Consider the following 22,914-nt stretch of genomic DNA (forward strand, 5'->3'; position numbering starts at 1 on the left):
TTTAAAGCACTTCGTTCGAGTCGAAGTCGCCCTGCAGTTTTTTTTTTTCCGATGAAGTTTAACTGAGGCAAACCGGCTATGCCATGCTGACGAGTCTTAATAAGGACGAAACAGCTGTCCATGGTTGCCGAACTGCACGGGTAATAGACTGTGCTAGCGTCCCGTCTTGGCCCGACTGGTGTCAATGTGTGTATGCTAGTGTGCTTCTAAAGTTCACATTTATGTATACATACTCGCAAGGATAGTTTGGCTATCCGACGGAGTTTTAGACTAGCAAAGGTCGCATGCGTGATCCGCACAATTGGCATCACGCTAGCCCGGTCGCAGCTCTAGATCCCACATGGATCTGAGCTGTGGTTTAAAGCACTTCGTTCGAGTCGAAGTCGCCCTGCAGTTTTTTTGCCGATGAAGTTTAACTGAGGCAAACCGGCTATGCCATGCTGACGAGTCCTAATAAGGACGAAACAGCTGTCCATGGTTGCCGAACTGCACGGGTAATAGACTGTGCTAGCGTCCCGTCTTGGCCCGACTGGTGCCAATGTGTGTATGCTAGTGTGCTTCTAAAGTTCACAAGCAAAAAGCATGGAAGATTTCACCTCTAGCAAAACTCTACTGAAACATCAGAAAAGATTTCACCGAGAAGTGCCATCGAGATTTATTAGCTAGAAACTAAAAATGCCAAACCCAAGCACTCTATGCCGTGTATATGAGCAAGTTTTCATTAGTAACTTTTTATTTTTATTTTTTATCTCATGTTTTTTTTTTGGCAAAGAAATATTGACAAAGTAAGGAATTGCTTGTGTAGATGAGCGAACAATGGACCTTTATCAAAGAAAATGACGTCAAAACTGGACAAAAGAACAACTGTTATGAGAAATTGCTCGTATAGACAGCACTTGTACATGTTACTTTGCCCCTTCACAGAGTCCCACAGGTTTGGTCGAGGACTGCGATAAAGGGGGGGGGGGGGGGGGGGTCAGAGCTCCTGTGCAGTAGAGGCGGGAGAACGAGGGACGAATACATTCTCCAGCGGTGCAGTTGTACATTCATACATCAGGTACATGACTGGCGCCACAGTCTTATTTCCTATTAGTCCTTTACTCAGTGACTTGGCCATCCGTTTCATCCGTTCCATTTGGCAGAATAATCCCTAATTCAATGAGTTCATTGTCGCTAACTGTTGCCGTACATGTTTTGGCATTTGTTTTAGCGTGATGACACTCAATCTCAAGTATTTCCTCATCGGTCACTTTATCATCCGGCTGCTTGATGTCATCATGTTCTGCTTTAGCTTTTTTCTTTAATGTTGTGCTTTTCCTTTCTTTATGGGCGTTTGATTCAATAATATCCTTTTCTATCCCCGATAGCTCTTCTTCAGTGAGCCGTCCATCTAGTTGCGGCACAGGCGTGCTTACAGAGCTTGGCTGTTTCATCAGAACATCTTTCGGAACAGATCTAGATTTGGCCAACTCTTCTTCTAGCTCCCACAGTTGCTCGACGACCCGACTCACGTTTTTTGCCTTCCTTCTTTGCTGTTCGTCTTGCTCGGGTTGTGTTGATAGTGGTATCGTGTCCTGTGTCATTGTCGGGTCCAAAGCGTCGGGTACCTCCAGAAGAGCACCTTTCCGGGTCCAAGCAGATCCAGCATTGGCCAGCTCTTCTTCAAGTTTCCATAAACCTTCCACTGTTTGACTGATGTTACCCTGCATGGCGTAGCCTCCTGTATTCTCAGAGTTAAACTTCATTTCATCGTGCAACTTCGTGGTTGACGGGTTTCCATGGAAATATCCGCCTTCGTCTGAGTCGTCACTGACGACATCTTCTATATCTCTTCTTATTAGTCTGTCGTCACTAAGACAACCACGGGCTGTGTCTAAAACATAACTTCCCTTTCGTGATCTCAATTGGTGATCTGTGTCACATATGGTGTCGAGATTAGAAAAGCTGACTTGCCATAAGAGAGGGAAAGGCGAGAGCTGTTTTTTCTCGTCTTGCCGGAACCCATGGTTTTCATATTCCCATGATTTGCGCGTTTTCTTGCTTCCCTCAGCACAAACTTTTGTTCCCCGTCTTGCCTTCTGCCAGTGAGATATATTCTCTGTCTTGGTAACTAGTTGTCCTTGGCGGTTTCTCAGGATAGTTGGCATGGCTTTCAGTTCAGACAAGTGCTTTGCTCTTAGTTGTTTTACCGTATTGTGGATTTTCACGTTGAATTCAATGAGTAAAGCTTTTAGCTCCTTTCGCTCATTAGTCAATCGCTCTTTGGCATCATCCGCTGTTGACAAACAGAAAGGTTAATGAAATTTGAAGATTCAAAAAACATGATTAAATACATAAAGCGATCATTGCATATGGCCACGTGATAAAAAAAACTATTAACAATTAACATTTAACAGAAATATTAGCTGCACATGACAGTGGCGGGTCCGGGGGGACTGGTGCCCCTTCCCCCCCCCCCCTTCTCGATCTTTGGGCGGAAAATTGAGAAAAAAAATGGGGTTTCACACTATTTTCCCTCGGCCCTATTTTTACAACCCCCCCTTTTTTTCCCCGGAAAATTCTGGATCCACCGGTTCATATAGTTATTAACCAGCCAAAAAGATACCTTTCTTAAACCTATTGACGTAGTAATAGTTCCATACTAGCCCAATGCACACAGCCAATAGCAACAGCACTCCCATCGACAGCACTGCATCTCTGTAAAAAGCCGAGTTCACGTTGGTTACATCAGAAGATGAGCTGATGCTTGGAGGTTCACTTGGTTTCTGTGAGCGCAAAGACAGAAAGCTTGTCAGCACTCACGCGTGGATAGGCTAAGTGATGGAGGCGCACGCGAGGAGTGTACAGAAGTGGAGGGGGGCTAGGATGGTCTACCAAATAATCATAGCATTAAAGTCACTGATTCTCTAATTGCTATTGTTATTATATGTCGTACCTCTAATGGCGTTATGTGTCTCTCTATTATCCGCGAAACTTGCTGTCTGTTTTGCATGAGGTAATTACGGAACACCGCCTCGAGGGACGCCACAGGCCCACCAAGAACTACGCCATAGCCAATAGACTGCTCAATAACTCGATTAACCTCCACAGAAGCAGAAGCAGACAACATGTGCTGCAGACTTCCCGCCACGTACGAGTCCAGTAATATGCCTTTCACCTCTCCATCGAGTAGAGCGTCCAGTGACGCTTGCAGCGTAGGGTAAGCTTCTATAAACGCGTGGATAAAGTCAATCAGAAATTGTCTAATATCGCGGTTTCACCTTTCGCAGATATAGTCAGACTACAAAGTCTAAAAGAGGGTCTTATCCTACGCTTTCGCACATGGATCCAATCCTACACACTGGGGCAAAAATGTGAATCCCTCATTATAAGATACAAAATATTCATTCATATTCATATGATATAACTATATGTATGCAGCGCCGTAGCAAGCCTCAAAATATTAGGGGCACGATACAGAAACATTGAGAAAATATTGGGGGCACAGCCACTCCCCTACTGGTCCCTTCCTTATAATTTTGGAAAATATTGGGGGGCACGTGCCCCCAGTGCCCCACCCCCTGCTACGGCCCCCCCTGCTATGTATATTTTATATTATACAACTACATACAAAATATTATAGTTCAAAAAGGCCGTCCCACATTTTGACTAAGAATCAAACTAATGTCATTTTTCACATGATAAAAAGTTTTTCCATTGCTCTTTCAGAAAAAAAAGCTGGACTTAGTTGTAATAATAGCAGGACTACTTGCAAATATCCTCAAGACGGTGTTTGGGACCAGCTTAAATAACTGATTGAGATACTCACTCATGCGTGCATTCTTCAATAACCCAGCTCTGTACTCGGTCGAGTTAATGAGTGCTGCCACCTGGCGTAAGAAATTGATATTTCAGTACTCGCGGTAAATTGGTGTTGTGTTGTTGACCGCTTAGTGGAGGTAGCCGAATGCAATCTTTAGTTAAAAATTGATATTCTGGGACTAGGTGAATTGGCCGCTCAATATATAGGTGGAACCACCGTTTTTTTTTTTTTTTTTGCAAAAAGGCGTCAGTGGCATAAATAAGTGGTTTTAACAGTTCTGAGGATGGTGGAACAGAAAATATTAAGGGAAAGACTTTCTCGTCACATTTGACCAGGTTTCCATGCTCGGATCAGAAAACTAACCTCGGTTCCATAAAGCATGATTTTCTCCCCGACAATCGTGATAGTCATTGAGGAAGTTAAAACACTCATAAACAGGGAGATCATGACCAGTCCAGTGAGGACCCATATTATCGCCACCACTCTGCTGATGGGCCCTGCAGGCACCTTATCTCCATACCTTGGAACACAAGAAAAACACACAAATGTTTCTTCTAACATAGAAAAGGGAATTTGATTACTCTTCAGTTAATTTCTCTATTATTATCTCCCCAGAGAAAAGGCCCCATTTTTATAATAAGGGACAGCAGGCTATGACTTCATCAGAGTTTGTATTCCGCAGGGCATATTATACTACTAATTTGCAAAATATATACGGCGACTTAAAGACCAAAAAGGCTTATCGTTGACATTGGGGTAGGCGTGATCCTTGTGTCTGATGGAAGATAACATAAACCTGTCGGCTAGGAAACTTACCCGACAGTTGTCATGGAAACAAAAGACCACCAAAATCCTTCCCAAATTCCGCGGGTAAATATCTTTGGGAATTGATCTGCGTTGGAGCGCATCTCCTGATTTAAAAAAAAGCAAAGCATGATACTCAAATTGAACAGTTATTGTACAGTTATGATTTCTTAATTTCTCGAAACGTTTGGGACAAAATCCTTTAGTTACAATAAAAGTAAAATGTAGTTAGATTTTGGGAATATTTTAACGATTTAGCGATCAAGATCCTCCAAAGTCTCCCACCCTTTGTCCCCCTTCCACCCGTCCCTAAATTAGCAAGTCCTGGTAAGCTGGTCTTGATAATGGACTGTGGAACTGTGAACACAAGTATTTAAATATAACGTGTAAAAGGTGCTTGTAATCGTACTATGAGCCATATAACGATTCCAGCCAGACAAGCCATGGCGAACGCCAACACCACAACAGGCCAGCACGAGATGATAGCAGCCATCAAGGAGACCTTGGTATAGGAGCCCTGCGGACGGGTGATAAATGCAATGCCAGGTGCCTGAACCAGCGGTAGGAAGATGAACTTTTTCTGGTACCGACTGTCATCTGTGCGGCCGCTGACAGGGAACGCAATGTTCGTGTGTTCATCGATACCAATTTTGACACCGAGGAGAGAACCTTTCTCGGCCAAGTCCCCGCGCGAGTCGCGATCGAAGTGGAGGGTGGTTCGCTTATGGCTGTTGGTACACTCTTCACATATTGTGTCGATCATCTCTTGAAGTATGGTGCCGAATATCCCTCCCACGTTATCACTGCCTGTGCTGTTGACATAGGGCGGGTAGGATGTCCAACTGGTGTACAGATGTGCCGGACAGCGGCATGTTTCTGAAAATAAAAGGACATAGCCCTGATCAACCAACTGCGAAAGACTTGATAATCAAATAGCCAATCACAGTAATCAGTGGGAAGCCAGTGGACAATCAGACCCATGGCCAGGTGTTTGAGCGGTGGAAGATACACAATTTTACTAGAGCGGACCTTCCAGTCGAGTGTGTGTGTGTGTGTGTGGGGGGGGGGGGGGGGTGGTTCTTCCGAACCTCTGCACACCCCTGGCTACGGGCCTACTACAGACAGTGACGAAATACTTAAGCTTTCTTAGACATTTACTTGCTATAATAGGCTTGGACATTGGCCCATTTCCAATCGAAGTGAATGCTCGTATGCTTATCTCGTATGCAGAGAAGGGCTCTAATCCGGCCAGCCTAGTTTCCGTGACATCCGGTGGAATGCTCATGTGTGTCGGCGACTTGTCGGTCACGTCCTGGTAGCCAATCTTGATGGGCTTGTAGATCACATGATAACCGATAATCTTCCCATTTCGATTGTCGCGAGGGACGGAACCCCATTTCAAAACCACGGACGTCACATCTATTTCATCACGTGATGTAAAAGAGACCGGGGCGGCGCTAGGCACTAGATGCAATTAAAACAATTAGTTAAGTTTTTAAGTGTCAGTTCGTAAGGGGAAATTGTGCATTGGGAATGACAATATGTTTTTGGTTGTGCTAAAAAAGCAGTCGTTGGTAGTCATGACGTTGGCATTTACACTAACCGTCTTCTGCGGTACTCGCCAGCACTTCACTGCTCAATGGCCCATCTCCAGCAGCGGTAAAACCGGTCAGCAGTATATGATAGAGCATGTACGGAGACAGCTGAGTCAGCACCGTGGAAGTGCTGAATGTCGATGCTATACGTTCTGTCACTACTCCTGTGCCATTCGCAGTATAGCGGATCTTGTAGCCTCGCAGCTGTCCAGGGACCGTAGCGGGGTCAAGTGCGTCCCACTCGAGCACGATCTGAGTCGAGCTCTGTACTTTAGCCACGACATTTTGGACTGGACTTTTAGGGGCTAGGAAATAGGGAAGGGAAGCGAAAAGTTTTAGTTTATACATGACGAAGTAAAGTGAATAATACATAATAATGCAAAAAGGGTGACTTGATTCTATTACCATGATGCCATGAGCGACGAACAGACTTGCCGTATTTCTCTTATTTATGATAGTTGTGTGACCTTGCTAGCTGCGTGACATTGCAGTTATGTGACGTGTCTAGTTTTGTGACATTGCAAGTAAGGTGACGCGGCTTGTTCCTTGACGTAGCTGGTGGTGTAATGTGACGTCGCTTGTGTTGTGTGGTATGGTAGCTAAGTAACGTTTTGGCTTTACCTCCTTCAGGCGTGCGTACTTCAACAGCAGGGCCAGCGATGCCATCACCAGCCGCCGTGAACCCAAGCACTCTTATCCGGTAAGTTGTAAACGCATCCAGGCCGTGAATGTAGAGATTGCTACAAGCGTGACAATCACAGCTAGACCAGCTCAGCACACTCCTCTTACGGTACTTCACTCGGTAGCCCATCACAGACGAGACTACAGGATCAGTGGGTGTCCACTGGACCAACGTATGCGAAGTGTTCACTGGGGCAACATTTGTGATTTGTGGGCCCACTGTCGGTACTTTTGTAAAACAATAAATGGTTTAGTGAACAGGAAAGTGGTCAAGAGAAAGTGACTACTAGACTTTTTGTTTTCCTTTTAGGGGGAGGGGTGGGGTGACTTTCGAAATTTCACTTTCAAATAAGATAAAATTATATAATATCCACTTATTCGCATTGTATTTACTGGCTTGTTCTATAGAAATCGAGGTGTGATGTCCCATTTTTAACTTTTGTGGACGAATATCCTGAAGTTGCTCCGCTAAAATCTCAATTTGATACATTCAGTAGATCGAGACACACACTGAAACAAAGGGTGAGACTATTACTAAAGCTTTTTACAGGGCCAAGTAGATGCCATATTCTTCTCTACTAAACATCCCCACACCTAGGCGTCATTATGCCTTTACCAGTCATCATGTTGAAGTCGACCAGTGTCAGAGGAAGTGCCCCAATCATTTGCTTTAAATCGACGTTTTCTTGTAAATTCAAGAGCTCGTCCTTATCAGTTGAGCTAAACATTATGCTGAAGTTCGCCATAACGCTGCCCTCCCTGGAGAGAACAAAACAATTTAATTCGAAATAACAGCCATATAGAAGGTGTTGTGCTAGCGAGAGGTTAGGGTAGTTTCTTTTCTGGAAAAAGCTGCAAAGCGTAAAGCACTCTAGGACGTAAACGACAAATTATTAACTAAAGCTATAATTCCTTTTTTTCTTTCTCTAAATCAAATCTAAAACATTTATTTCCCATAAATATATAATCGCATTTGCAATTCACACACCTGCATTCTATTAGCTGGACATCGCTGATAACAGTGTACGTTTTATTACTGTACTTACTGATCACCTGAAAGATGAATATGGCTGGATTAATGTGTTTGCTCGAGGTTTAAAGTATGCTAAAATGATGCATAAAAATACCGTTTAAATACTCATATTTAAACTACCTTGTGTGTAACCCGCCAAATTATCGCTTTCGCAACGCGAGCAACAGTTTTGTGTTGAAAGATTGTGTTGAAAGATTGTCTTCAATTAGTCGTTTTGACTTTCTTGACAGGCGGGAAATAAAAATAAACTTTTTCCCATTTACTTTTGATTTAGCGAAATAGCAACATCATAAAAAAACAGATTCAGAAAATTCTACCCAATATGTCTCACTCACATTTTGTTTAATTTTTTCTTCCAATAGCAAGAATTGGCTGGAATTGTGCACAAGCAGATCACCTGTCCAAACTTCGTACGTGAGGTTCGCCTCAAGGTTCACTGTAACTCCTGTGAGAACAATAATGACGATGAAGCTGGTGATCAGAGATGATGGTGATGGCGAAGGTGATGGTGATGGTGATGATGACGGTGACGGTAATATTGACGGTGACGGTGATGGTGACGCTGACGGTGATGGTGATGGTGATGGTGATGGTGGTTAACAACATTAAGATAGGAGTTAATCAACTGTAGCGGCGATTACCGTCTTATGAAATTCCTCAAAGGTAAAATTGGATTGAAAATAGAATCTAACAAGCTAAGAGAGTCACGTTCTAAAAACAGTAGCTCACCCGGGCAGGGGATTGCGTTACATAGCTTCGACTCTATTTGACATGACAAAGTGCTGCAGGCACGCTTTCGAATCTGTTTGCCAGCAGCACACGACCTGCTACAGACAGACCACTGTGACCACGTGTCTATGGCTGCCGAGCTCGCCACAGGAACGCTACTTGTCTCAGAAGGAGCTACGGTCACGTTAGGCACAGCTGAGGTCGGCGTCGACTCTAGCATTGAGGCATTAGATACTGCAATCGTCTGGTAGATCGGCAATGTACTGATGGGTGTAGGGAATATGGTAACAGGTGACGTTATCAGTGACTTCGACATCGTGCTCGTTGTTGTGGGCTCTATACAAATGATATAGAAGAGATTATGTAAGCTGAGGCAATTATCAATTGGTGTAATACCGTGGTACACTAAGAAATAACATTCGTGGTATCAAGTCATTACTACCTTTACCTGGGTCATTACCACCTAGTGTTTTTATAAGCCTTGTCGAAGACCAGGGCCCAAGTGCTATGGTAAAAGCTGCCACTTGAATATGATAATATGTTCCAGACTTGAGACCGCCAATTTGAGTGTAGTAATAACCGGAGATGTATTCTTCGTTTATTTTTACTGTTTTTTCAGCTGTGGTCCCGTTGGTTATGATCACGCCACTACTGTTTGCCTCGAGTGCCTTCAGATGATATGACGAGATTCTACCGCGTCTTAGGCTTCTAACAGGTGGGTACCAAAACACAGTCACAGCTGAAGTCGTTAGGTGCCGGTGGAAAATTGAATCGGGTGGCGCTGCTGGCGCTGAAGGAAACAAAGAGGCGGTGTAAATGACAAGACGGACATCATGACAAGACGGACATCATGACAAGACGGACATCATGACAAGACGGACATCATTGAAGAGTCTTTATTGACTCTAGATAGACGTGACACCCTTTTTTTCTCGCGATTAAACGAATCACAGTCCCTACCTTGCTGCGCAATCGGGTAAAACAAAGCGCTCTTTTCGCCCTCATACTCTACAAATGCAGACACCTGGAAGCTGTAGTTGGCCATAGAAGCCAAATTGTGGACCCACAAAGCCGTCACACTTGAACATTCCATGACACAATCTCTGGGTATGGTGTTTAGGCTGCGATAGCACACTTGGTAGCCTTTGATAGCATTGGCTTCTTTGGTAGGAGGTAACCAGTTGACATATATTGTAGTATTGTCCATCCTATACACTTGTATATCCTCGGGAGTAGAGGGTCCTGCGGGTCAAGTAAGAAATGTCCGCAAGCAGGATTACAAATAAGGGAAAGAAATACTATAATACATAAAATACATACTTTTAGTCTCTTTTTTCAAGAGTTAAAAACACCTTCTTTACCTAAAATCTTTCGGCAAATTCCAAGGGCGAAACGCCGAAGGGGTCTTTCAATGCCGTTTATTTTAGAAGCATTGTTTCTTGGTAAATTTATTTGAATGGCATCAATCATTTATCTGAATGGCAAGAACGTTAAACCAGAACAAAAGTAGGTTTAAAAGACGTTAATAAATTTGGAAAAAGTTAATTGATTTGTCTATTTCAGTAAGCATGAACTTTAACACGGATTCAAAGTAAGCATGAACACTAACAATGATTCAAAAGTATCGCCGAAAACGCATCACTTGATTCGCGTCCACACTATCGTTTTTGCATCTTGTTCGCCTGGATCCAGCCGTCCACACTAAAACGTTTGAAAACGGTGAAGGTACGGGGTGACGTCATTTTTATGATATGCGCATGCTCAAAGCAGCGCGCGCCTGCGATTTGACGCCATCTTTTCATTTTGATACGGATTCGACTGTCCACACTACGGACCAAGGTATACGGAATCATTTTGATTCACTTTCGACGGCGTTTTCAAGTATCCAGATTCGCTGGATCCAGCGCGCGTGTTAGTGTGGACGGTAGGCCTAAACGTATCAAACAGTATACGAATCCGTGTTAGTGTGGACGGAAGGCCTAAACGTATCCAAAAAGTATACGGATCCAAACGAATCCGTGTTAGTGTGGACGGCCTAAACGTATCAAAAAGTATACGGATTCAAACGAATCCGTGTTAGTGTGGACGGCCCCTTAGATAATAAATATATATTTAGTAAATAAACCCCTTCTGGCGGCTGGGAATCGGCGGATAATGTCCAAGGATGAGAAATAGTACGAAAAATAAACAGTTGGCCGAGAAGCGAAGCTTCGAGGGCAACTGTGAAATTTGGAGGACCATTTCTCATCAGCGGACATTAATCGCCGATATCACAGAGCCAAAGAAGGGTTTTATTTATTTTTTTATCCCAGTTACTACACTGAAAATGCAAAGTCTCTTCTGCTAGCGCTGACGTGCACTGGAATGACGCCACGAGCGCAAGATAAAACTCCACGCAACTTTTTTCATTAGAATAAACACTACAAGCTCAAAACATTTTAACTGATGGATTTACACCTAGACTGCTTTCTTGTTGTTCTGCTGAGCGCTGGAATAGAAATTGAAGAAACAATTTTCAATTTTGAAAAACATCCCGTGTACCCGTGGCTGCGTAGATTTGGTAAGGGTAAAAAAGGTCCCTAACTAGTTTTTCTCTCGGAGATATGTGTGTACATGTTTTTGCTCTGATTTTTATTTTAAGGGCACGTTTTTTGCCCTAGTCTACGTTTCGACGCTCCATCCCACGGACTGGACCTCTTTTTTTTGCGCTCGCGGGACGGGGCAATTATGGCTGTTTCCGAATTCATTGTGGTAAGCATATTACGACGACAAAAAAGATAAATATTCTGCCGGATTCCTCGGCAATGGAAAACCGTGTGGCGCTTACGCTGGACGTCTTATATTTGTCCTGTGAAAATGTGCACGTGACCCGTATTGACGCCAAATCAAATGGAATGACACGAATGCAACAAAATAGTTATTTCTAGGAGATCGCCTTATTAAATTCAATAATTCAAAACTGGGGGCCTTGGGTACTATTGTTGTCATAGTTACGACAGCACTTAATGAACAGTATGCTATAGAACATACAAATCGTGTAACAATCTTATTAAAAGCGCAACAATAAAGAGATGAATGAGCCGTTTGCATTACCTGGCGGTAGAGTTTGTACGTAAATAGTAGAATTCGGTCCTTCGTACTCGGGTGTGAATGCGAGAAGCTCGAGCTTGTAGAGGCTCCACGGGGCCAGCTCAGCAAGGGTGACTCGAGACTCATTTACATCGATGTGCAGTCTACTGCCGTATGATACGTTGCCTCTATGAAGCAATGAGTAGTACACCCGGTATCCTTGAAACTTGCTGGAGATATTCAGTGGTATCCAGTCTAAGGTGACAGAGGTTTTAGAGATGTGTCCTGTGGTGATGTTTGCTGGAGCGAGGGCTGGTACTAGAGGAAAGAATTGTAAACAAATTTGGATTGGAACCAGCATTGACTTCAACATCAAGGCGGGGTCTGCTGGTTTGCTTCTAGGTTAACATACCCTAGCCTGTTCTGCCCGAATTCCGGAAAATCTCATCTTAAACGTTAAACCTAGAATAGCGCTAAGCGATCACGTGACCTTTAGGGAGACAAATTCAAGCCAAAATAAACAATAAAAAATTGGCTTTATTCGTAAGCGCTGAATAGTTACTAAAAGACTGAAGCTAAAAGACTGAGCGTGGGCTTGTTTGCCACCCAAACAGTCACGTAATCTTTTAGCGCAAGTTCCCTATTGCTGTTCAATTTAAATCAAACTATCGGGCATTTTTACAGTTTTGAGATTGTGATTATATCCATTCCATTGGCGAAGGACTAGACACGTGATTCTTACTGACGCTGAGACTAGGAGACCCATCTAGCTATCTAGGCTACCAAATAATCTAGCTTATCAAGTAATCTAGATATCTAGCTTACCAGCTTATCAAGTAATCTAGATATCTAGCTTACCACCTTACCAAGTGATCTAGATATCTCGCTTACCAAGTGATCTAGCTATCTAGCTTACCGAGTGTTTTAGCTATCTAGCTTACCAAGTGATCTAGCTATCTAGCTTACCAAGTGAACCACCTTTCTAGCTTACCAAGTGATTTAGCTATCTAGCTAAAGGGATCTAGCTATCTAGCTTACCAAGTGATCTAGCTATCTAGCTTACCAAGTGATCTGGGTACCTAGCTTAACATAAGTGATCTAGCTATCTAGCTTGCCAAGTGGTCTAGGTAACTAGCTTAACATAAGTGATATAGCTTACCAAGTGATGCTGTCTGGACGATCACCTCGGCAGCATCACCAGTGGTATCCTGAGCCATAACAGCTTTTACTTGCACCTTGTACATCGTCATGTCTTCCAGACTGTCGATATATACACTAAAACACGCACCTTCTATATTCAAATGCTGTACTCTCACTTCTTTGCCATTGTCAAGCTCAACTATGATTACCCTGAACATCGGCATGGCTAGGGAAGGGTTGCCTGACTCCCATTGGACAATGAATGAAGTAGAGGTGACATTCACTGCTGTCAGATTTCTCGGAGGTCGTAATTGCTCTATAAAAAAGAAAAGTTGTGGCAATTAAAAGGGGGTAGTGGATGGGGTTTGGCAGTTGGCCAGCAAGGTAAATAAGTGAGGGAATAGGCGAGGGAGGTGAGGTGAGGTCTGGTAAGTTCTTACAGCTCTTTGCATCATATACACACTTGGTCTATCCGAGAACCATCATGCGCGCCTGTTGCAGCAATGCGCAGTTAGCCTTTGTGAAACCCTGTACACATAGCGCCAATAGCATCGTCCAATATAAGCAACCTCGCTCGGTTGAACACACAAAAGGAATATACACACACAAAAGGAATATATTGGCGAAGCAGTCAGCTATTTGATGTGCAAGCACCAACAAACAGATAAACTTGGGTGGATGCAGCAGTGCTATGGATTCTTCCTGGTTCAGTTGGCGCTATTTTGTATGAAGTTTTAGACTTCTCTTTTTTAGATTGTTGGACAGAATGCTACTGTGCCTAACCTTTATTTGTGAGTCTTGAAATTTTTTCGAAATTATTATGATTGCTTTGTTTGCGAACATTGTGCTTGTGTTTACCTTTAGTGGACTGCTGATGACGCGTCCGCGAAGAGAGCGCTTTCCCCACTCCAATCACCTTCACTGAGATATTATACAAAGTACCATCCTGCAGCCCGTATATATCAAGGCTTGTATTGCTCGTCCATTGTGATGCGATAGGATCATTAGACGCACTCTTGGCGTAACAAACCATGTAACCACTTATAAATCCAGGAATCGGGGACTGGAGAGGAGACCACTGGACATGGATCGAGCTTTCATTTACCATACGAGTTGTGATGCCTGTTAGGACGCCGATTTCAACTGGATTCCAATAAAACAAACGGTTATATGTTTGATTCTATGGATCTTCATATGTGAATGTTGATTGCGTGCGCTAGTGTGGATGGAATGATAGACAGCGGACAGCGCTGTCTGAAAATCACGCTACACAATCTAAGCTTCAAGGCCGGGGCCAGTCTCAGATGTAGTTAACAGCAAAGATACGGTCTCGTTGCGATTATGGCATACCCTATGAATTTGTGGGTGTACACGAGGAAAGGGCTACGGTAACGAAGTCAAACGCTCGACCCAGCAGCGACTGCTTGGGGTCTACATTACGAGAACCTTTCCAAGATTTCTTACCTTCAAGGTCAGTAGGCACACATCGATACCGTGCAGCCCTCATCTGCTTTCTGTTGAATAAAGTGTCGTACATGTGCAGACAAGTGGCCTGTTTGTCCGATAGTTCAAGATACATTGGCCATTGTAAGTCCAACGATTCCGCGGTATGGTCAAAAAGAACTTCTTGACTGTCCAGTTCCCCGTTGATCCACCACTGCGCCACACTACTGCTTTGACTGTAAGTTAATCCAATCATGTACCATTCTTCGTTGACAAGAGGTCGTAACGTGGAAAAACTCGTTTCATATGTTGTTGATATCTTGATGGAGGCGTTCATATGTCCTGTTGATTGCCTTGATAGCAATACTCCTGACGATCTGTTGAAAAGGGCATTAAACACGACCAGCTCTTTGTTATCTGCAAGTTTTAAAAAACGGACCCAAAGCACTAGAGTAAGAGCGGTGCTTCTGGAAATTCCCTCTGTCGTGAAATCATACATGATAACAGCAGACGCGTTCTCGCTTTGGAAAGAGCCGTTGGGTTCTTGATTGATCCCAGGACCGCTTGTAATATTTCCTTGTATTTGCACAGTGAGCCCCGGCATGTGATAGCGTTGATTGCCTTGCAGTAGGTCGAACAGGAAAGGTGGAGGCATTGCTGTTAAAGCAAACATATAGGCTCAGCTTGGAGTAAGGGTAGATGGAACTCTGATCGTGTTACTCATGCTGTACAAATTTTTTTTATCTCATTTTCAAATGATCGAACAAGCTGGAATGAACACAATCGCGTGTGTTGAAGTTATGCAAATAGGAGGATTGTATCGCATCCAAAATAGATAACAACAGTCTATGTTTCTTCCTTTTCAAATTACCCTTCATTTATTTCTAAAAAGGTTAAAATTGATTATTCTGTTCCTTTTCTTTTTTGTTGAACACTTAATTTACTGAGTAGGAACTTCGAAATAGAAGTATCATTGAACAAATCTATCATACATCTCTCCTTAGAACTACTCACCCGTAGACTTCTCAAGACACCACCCCTTTAATGACGCCAATTCTTTTCGAGAAACCCGTCTGTAGTATATCTGGATGCACGAAAGTCGGCCGGTAAAGCCACCAACCTCCAACGAGGCAAAAAAAGAAACCTTTTCGTTCAAAGTATCAGAAACAATATTGTCACGCACGATCAGTTTAATTTCATCTTCTGAAGTAATTCGCCAAGTGACATGGTACCATCTTTTTGGCACAATGACTGTCGTCGAAACGTTTATATGAGACCCATTTACAGTTACTGCCCGGGCAACTAGCTTACCACTGTTCATAAATTCAATTCCAGTCCCGCTTTTCTGTTCGTTAAAGCACATAATATTTCCAGCGTCTTCAATATACACCCAGAAGAGTATTGATATCATTTGTTTCGTGGCTACATCTGGCGCAAGTCTTAAGGTGAATTTGGACGAAGAGCCGTTGAAGGAATAAGATCCACCGGGTTCTCCACTGATGCCATGGGTAAGGTCGCCTGGCGGGAACTGCTCCCCATTCACTACCTCAAATTTACTTGATAGGGTAACGATTTCATCCGGAGGGTCTAGGAAGTGTTAAGAACAGACAGCATCAACTAACTATTCACTACTAAGTGTGTAGATAAACTCCTTGATGATCTTATTTTGTAGGTTTGGCAGCTTTCCAGAAAGTGCTAGATAATGAAACAAATATTCAATGATTTTTTGCCATATTGCAAAATGTAAAAGCGTTGATTGATACTCACCGGATTTTGCGAACAAGACGACTTCACAGGCTCTAAATAGCACACCGCTGCCTACTCGTTCAATGACAACATATTTGGCGACCGTTGGAGGGTTACAAAGGAAGGATGCCGCTTTTCCCTGAGTGATACTCGCGTTCCCGCAAACTGAATACGTGCTAAAGTCAGACGTAAGGAGGACTCTAGTCACCAGGTCGCCCGAGTCCTCTCCAAACCCGGCCAGTAAGAACAGGTCGACTACTAGTTGGTTGCTGTGGAGGGCAATGGCGATCTGAGGCTTGCTGGTTATGTTTGACATTTGCGCCAGGACACAGGTCACGTTATTTGTTCCCATGAGGCCATCGTTTAGATTATTGGCTGTTTCATTGTTAATGACTACTGGAAAATGGACTTGAAATTCGCTTGTATTGGCTGAAACGTATAAACAATGCGTGAAATTACGATGACATCACTTATTCATGGCGTGACACTAAGAAAGACATCACTTACTTATTGCGTGACACTTCGAATAACATCACTTACTCATGGCGTGACATTACGAATGATATAACTTACTCATTGCGTGACCCTACAGATGACACCACTTACTCATTGCGTGACACTCAGACGGACTTTTCCGTACGACACGTCCAGACCATCCGGACACTTTAAACGAGGACCAAGGTATGCCCGGAGCTGGGCTAATGTCACCCACATAACCACAACGCGATGAAAGAGTTCGAAGCTGATCTGTTTGTAATGATCTAAACCACAAATGCGCATCTGAGACTTGACCGACAAATCCACGGTGGAGTAATGCTCCTCTGCTCTTGCCGATAGTGATGTTTGAATTACTACTTATCGAACCCTGTATTCCTAACCCCCATCCCCTCATGTCGCCGTCTACCATGACCCCCCAGGATCCAAGGGCGGAGCTGTTCCACGTGGCGCACACGTGATGCCAGTTGCCATCAAAGAGACCAGGGCTCGAGAATGTCCTGCAAAAAAACGTTAGACGATTTGCTATGTCTACGCAAGTGACAATTATTATCATAAAATATTCAGGTCATTTTTACCTAGAATAGTCGTTAATTGTAAAATTCATTTTCTTCAAATCAAGGAGGTATACAAGCTGTATATATTCGCCATAGGTGAATACAGCTTGCGATGATTGACCATCGTACAAGCGAAGCCACAAGCAGATTGTCAATGAATTGATGGCCTGACTGGGCGGGCTTATCGACCAGGCCGTTACACTTGACGCATCGTCCAAAAGATTTAGATTAAAATCTGCTAAAACATGAAATGCAATGTGAGTGCTATACATTATTACTTTATTAGTTCCCCTTTTTAGGATATTAAAGGCCCAATTTACTTCTGGAGAGCCGACAAAATACGAAATAATCTATTAGAATCCGCGGTATTGAGCTGGTCATTCGGTTTGTATTATCAGTCAAATCCTCGATGAAACTTCCAATTCTGAATTTTGAAATATTTTTCTCGTTTTCAGTTAAAAATTTGGCGGACTGTTAGTTTTATTATTTTTTTGAACGTTTTTATCACTTCTTACTCTTTAGAACTTGTTACTCCATTTTCACAGCGCGAAAATTAGCCAAAATATAGTGAATTACAGAAAATTAGAATTTTGGCTTATATTGACCAGGAAAACACTTTTTGGAAGCGCGGGAGTGGGGTCAAGGGACAGGCGCTCACGTGATCATCGCTTACCTAGTGTGCTTGATCCAAAAGCGTAGGGTAAGGCTGCGTCTGAAGAAGACACGGGCACTAGGATAAGACACGTAGGTCAAAAATCTCAATATTGTCTATAAATTGATAATTTGCTTCAGTACTAATCAGAATTAAAGACTGAAGCAAATTTTCAATTTAAATTCAAGTTAATTTAAATAATCTACATACCCGTCGAGGTGAAAGAAGGTGTTTCTGATGATGACGCTAGACAAAAGAATAAATGCCTCGATAAGAACATTATATTTTTTAGTTGTCATACAGGGCTAAAGAAAATATGTCGTAAAACCCTATAGAGTGCATGAGTAAAATTACGGTGGAGGGAAGACGTCATGATTGATGGTGGCTGGAGGCTGATGTTCGAAGCATTGGGAACTAGAGTACGGTAAACAGCACATTGGCGCACAATTCGTGAAATATATCTTGACGCATGCAACTAGCATTTCTACCCTTTTTCAAAATATTCAAATACCTGGTGCTGTAGACGGAAAAATCGGAGAAGCGGTTAGTGTTGGTTTGATTGTTGGTGAATAGAGTGATGATACAGAATTGGAATTCGACACTAAGATAACACAAAAGAAAAACAAAATTGTTGACCATACAATAACGACAGTAGATAAAATAATAAATAACTAGTAGCAAGTGAGCTAGGGGGGTAGGTGGAAGGAGGGCTGGAGGGGGTAGGGGGAAGGAGGGCGGGAGGGGGTAGGGGGTAGGGGGAAGGAGGGCGGGAGGGGGGTAGGGAGAAGGAGGGCGGGAGGGGGGCAGGGAGAAGGAGGGCTGGAGGGGGGTAGGGAGAAGGAGAGCGGGAGGGGGGTAGGGGGAAGGAGGGCTGGAGGGGGGTAGGTGAAAGGAGGTGTGGGGGTAAGGAGGGGGGGGGAGGGGGAAAAGAGGGGATGGGAAGTGTTTGCATATTACATATCGAAAAGGTAAGGGAAACCCACCCACTCACTCCACAGGATAACCCCCATACCCAAACCTTGCTAGAAAAGAAACCTAAGATCCGGTCCGCCCCAGTTTCTAGTCTGTTTCACGATCTGCTTGGTAGTTCGAACAGATTCTTGAAAGATAAATTTTAAAATCATATCTCTTTGCTCTTCAAACATGATTATCATAGAGATACTTGATCGAGTCGAGGGCTTTAGAGGCGCGGGAAGCCGACATACAGCTCATGTCGAAAATAAGACAAACACATAAAAAATAAGAGCCACTAAAGAGAAAATTCTAGAGAATCGAATACTTTATAGTTTGATTTGTTAATTAAAATTCGTGAAATCGTAAACCAGTAATCAGTTAACTGGAATTTTCTGAAAAGACTTCTTAATCAGAAAAAAGAAAAACAAAATTGTTGACCATACAATAACGACAGTAGATAAAATAATAAATAACTAGTAGCAAGTGAGCTAGGGGGGTAGGTGGAAGGAGGGCTGGAGGGGGTAGGGAGAAGGAGGGCGGGAGGGGGTAGGGGGAAGGAGGGCGGGAGGGGGTAGGGAGAAGGAGGGCGGGAGGGGGGCAGGGAGAAGGAGGGCTGGAGGGGGGTAGGGAGAAGGAGAGCGGGAGGGGGGTAGGGGGAAGGAGGGCTGGAGGGGGGTAGGGAGAAGGAGGGCGGGAGGGGGGTAGGGGGAAGGAGGGCTGGAGGAGGTAGGGGGAAGGAGGGCGGGACGGGGGTAGGGGAAAGGAGGTGTGGGGGTAAGGAGGGGGGGGGGGGGGGGGGGAGGGGGAAAAGAGGGGATGGGAAGTGTTTGCATATTACATATCGAAAAGGTAAGGGAAACCCACCCACTCACTCCACAGGATAACCCCCATACCCAAACCTTGCTAGAAAAGAAACCTAAGATCCGGTCCGCCCCAGTTTCTAGTCTGTTTCACGATCTGCTTGGTAGTTCGAACAGATTCTTGAAAGATAAATTTTAAAATCATATCTCTTTGCTCTTCAAACATGATTATCATAGAGATACTTGATCGAGTCGAGGGCTTTAGAGGCGCGGGAAGCCGACATACAGCTCATGTCGAAAATAAGACAAACACATAAAAAATAAGAGCCACTAAAGAGACAATTCTAGAGAATCGAATACTTTATAGTTTGATTTGTTAATTAAAATTCGTGAAATCGTAAACCAGTAATCAGTTAACTGGAATTTTCTGAAAAGACTTCTTAATCAAAATTACTATCTCTTTTCCGCATCGTGCTGGTTCATAATTTATAATAACTGGCATCATTTTTTTTCTTGGCTATGCGATGCATTTGAAGATATTACTGATATTAAATCTCGAAATGCTTTATAAAAAGTCCCAGAACTGCGTCTCCAGAATCGTATTTTAATAAGGCAGAAAACTGTCGCATTCTATATGACAAATACATAAGGTTTTGGAATCAATTGATCTCCGTGTGTCAGAATTTCTTTATCTTAATTACTTGGTAAAGAGAGAACCAGTTAGATCAACAATTTTTTATGTTTTCGTTTTAAAAATTTGGATGCATTCTCTTCTGTATTTATTTTTCACTAGAAGCGCCTATTACTTTTTGGTAAGATTCTTCATATTTTCTAAAGAATGCTTAATCGTTTTATACGTTTGTTGTTTCCTTTTCTGTACGCATAAATTGTGACACGAATTGTTTCTACATAGATCATGAAAAATATGTCGGAAAAGGATTTACCTCGAAATGCCTCTAGCTTGTGAATCCGATAAGCCGGTTAAGCGCGCTGGATTAAACTCAAAAAGGCCATACTTTTTGTGTCTTTAGGTAGTTAGGGGAGATTTCAGGGGGATTTATCATCCATTTTCATTAGATTCGTACTGTACAGCGTGAGATCACTGACACTTATCCATAAAGCAAACCTTACCTGTCTTGCTGATAATTCCCTTGGAATCTCTAGTGATAAGACCGAAGAAAAAAACTGCAAAAAGGAACTTCTGTCGACCAACCTGGAGGCAAAGTTACTCGTTACTTTTTTTTATCATGGCGATGCAACAACGCCAGTCAAGTATTTCAAAATCCTTGCATTAAGAAACTCGAAGAATCTGCAATATATTTTGAGATAAAAATAAACACTCACAGTACGTGATCAAAACGTTCGTTTTCTACTTTTTTGCATTTCCCTTAAAAACAACCATTGATTCTCAACAATGCAATTGCAAAAAAAAAACCGTACATATATTTTTTTTATCATTAATGGGGTTTAGTATCCAATATTTACCACCATCTCTTGATATCTCTTACCGTCATTTTAGACTGTGACCGATTCGGAAATCCTGCTCAGCGAGCTTGCATCTTCATGTTTCTGACCCTACACCTCAAACTACAGTAAACGTCGAGTAATAAGCAATAAAAATAAAATTAAGCTTGCACAAATACTTTCCGGTTATCTTAATTTCACAATCATTCAGACCTTTTTTCGCTTTAGTAATAACTCAAAGTCAGCTTAAAAAAAAGTTAATATAAAGTTATGCGACGCAGCTGCTCCCTGTGTTGATGAGATAAACAATACGCCATTGTGAACGATTTTATTACTTTCTGATGACTTTAGGCCGTACTATTGCTACAATAAAAATCTTGATGGAAGTTATATTACGGTCCATGGTAATATGGTAATAAAATCATGTATTTGCGGCTCCGCCTTTAGGCAATGCCTAAGAATCTAAATATTTATCTTATTAAACAGCAATGGTTGGGAGTGGACACCGATGGTGTTGCTGTGATGCGATTTTAATTTTACATTACTGTGTGTATAAATATGGCCAAAAAGTAATTAAAGGCCAAGAAAAAATTTAGAAATCCACCGAAAGCAGGTAAATTCAAGGAGTGATGTGGTCAGATAAGCACAGATTCCATAAAGTAATACATTATTATTATTATTATTATTATTCAGAGCATAAACTCATTAGCGACAAGACTCCTCCAGGTCTTTCCATTATTTGTTTGAGCTACTGTACGTAGCGTTTACAACGCATAAGCGTGGGCCAAAATGCGACTAGAGTCATTCAAGGAGACTTTATCATAGAGGAAATATTTGATTATTCCAGCAACATTCTTTTAGGCTGGTAAAGAACCGACACTCTTCAATATATTTTATAGGCTATGAAAAAATTCATATCGTTACTTGAGTAATTAAAAGGTAAATAGATAAAGGCCCTTTTATAGGTAACGTACTAAGGTCAAAAATCGTAAAATACTTCAGCAAATGCGCTTTTTGATTTTTCAAAAGGTAATAAATTTGTACAGCAAGTTTCCTCCAACCAATTACGATTTCTTCCAAAGGAAAATAGGTTGCCATGGGGATTGGAAACAACAACAGAACGACTCTGCAGGAAAAAGATGTATACAAGAATTCCACTCGATATCACTCGCATTGTCATCAGATTTTTCTATAGCACTAGTCACGGAACGAGTAGCCCCCGAAATACGATTTGAGCCAAGCGAAAGGGCTCTTTCGCTTGGCTTAAATGGTTATAACCGCCAAGCTCGTTAGCCTCTGGTACCCAGGGTACCCCCGACAAAATATAAATATAAAAAAATATCCTGTGGATACCGGATACCCATAGAAAACTTTTTTATTTATTATTATTGAAATGAGTAATCAATATGCAACAAAAAGCTGTTTCCTAGCGTTGCCAATAAAATATTTAGTTTTAATTTACTGCTCTTCAGCCGTGAACGCTTTCCCTCAAATGACAAATTCAACAATGTTTATTACTCGGTAGTAGTTGATTTGAGAAGTTGACCTATAGGATCAATAAACAACACTGACAGCGAGAGCATTCCTGCTTTGGACATCCCCCCCCCCAAGTACCAGATCTGGGAGATCTATCAGACCAAGAGCACAGGACGATTTTATCTTTTATTAGGACAGTCCCGTGCAGTAAAATATAAAATTGTCCTGCGTGATATGGACTAGTAATATGGAATGCTAAGATAGATATAGGTATAGATACAAACTCTTTAGTGTTTCAAAACGCCACAAGGCCACATTTGGGTTTTTTTTTACAATAAAGTGTTTTATTACAAAAATTATTTCTTGGTTGTTTTTCATTGCAGGATTTGTTTATATGTATCTATATATTATGGAATTTTAAAGAGAATGAAGTAGGGGGTTGGGTCAAACAAGTTTGGTTTCTCCCGGGGGGTC

General features: G+C 42.5%; 1 protein-coding gene across 2 annotated transcripts; it reads right to left on the reverse strand.

The window, feature by feature from the left end:
* Nucleotides 1–637: 637 nt before the first annotated feature.
* On the reverse strand, nt 638–21,199 carry LOC5515526. Of its 2 annotated transcripts, none has more exons than XM_032385313.2 (29): nt 21,009–21,199; nt 20,632–20,713; nt 18,258–18,347; nt 17,957–17,992; nt 17,768–17,824; nt 17,116–17,329; nt 16,649–17,037; nt 16,064–16,471; nt 15,311–15,883; nt 14,318–14,953; nt 13,712–13,996; nt 12,873–13,169; nt 11,738–12,031; nt 9,605–9,886; nt 9,093–9,434; nt 8,645–8,980; nt 8,251–8,360; nt 7,871–7,935; nt 7,499–7,641; nt 6,823–7,110; nt 6,210–6,506; nt 5,765–6,070; nt 5,016–5,482; nt 4,619–4,713; nt 4,166–4,322; nt 3,809–3,869; nt 2,936–3,207; nt 2,606–2,765; nt 638–2,275 (listed from the first exon to the last, which is right to left on the reverse strand). In XM_032385313.2, exons 1-29 carry the CDS (start codon nt 21,012–21,014, stop codon nt 1,098–1,100), a joined length of 7,926 nt encoding a protein of 2,641 aa, XP_032241204.2. In that variant the 5' UTR covers nt 21,015–21,199; the 3' UTR covers nt 638–1,097. The 2 variants fall into 2 exon arrangements, with proteins under 2 accessions (XP_032241204.2, XP_048580202.1); XM_048724245.1 differs by having other exon boundaries at nt 17,116–17,332.
* Between the last annotated feature and the right edge of the window lie 1,715 nt (nt 21,200–22,914).

This window comes from Nematostella vectensis, chromosome 2, assembly GCF_932526225.1.
Source record: "Nematostella vectensis chromosome 2, jaNemVect1.1, whole genome shotgun sequence".
Lineage (NCBI taxonomy): Eukaryota > Metazoa > Cnidaria > Anthozoa > Actiniaria > Edwardsiidae > Nematostella > Nematostella vectensis.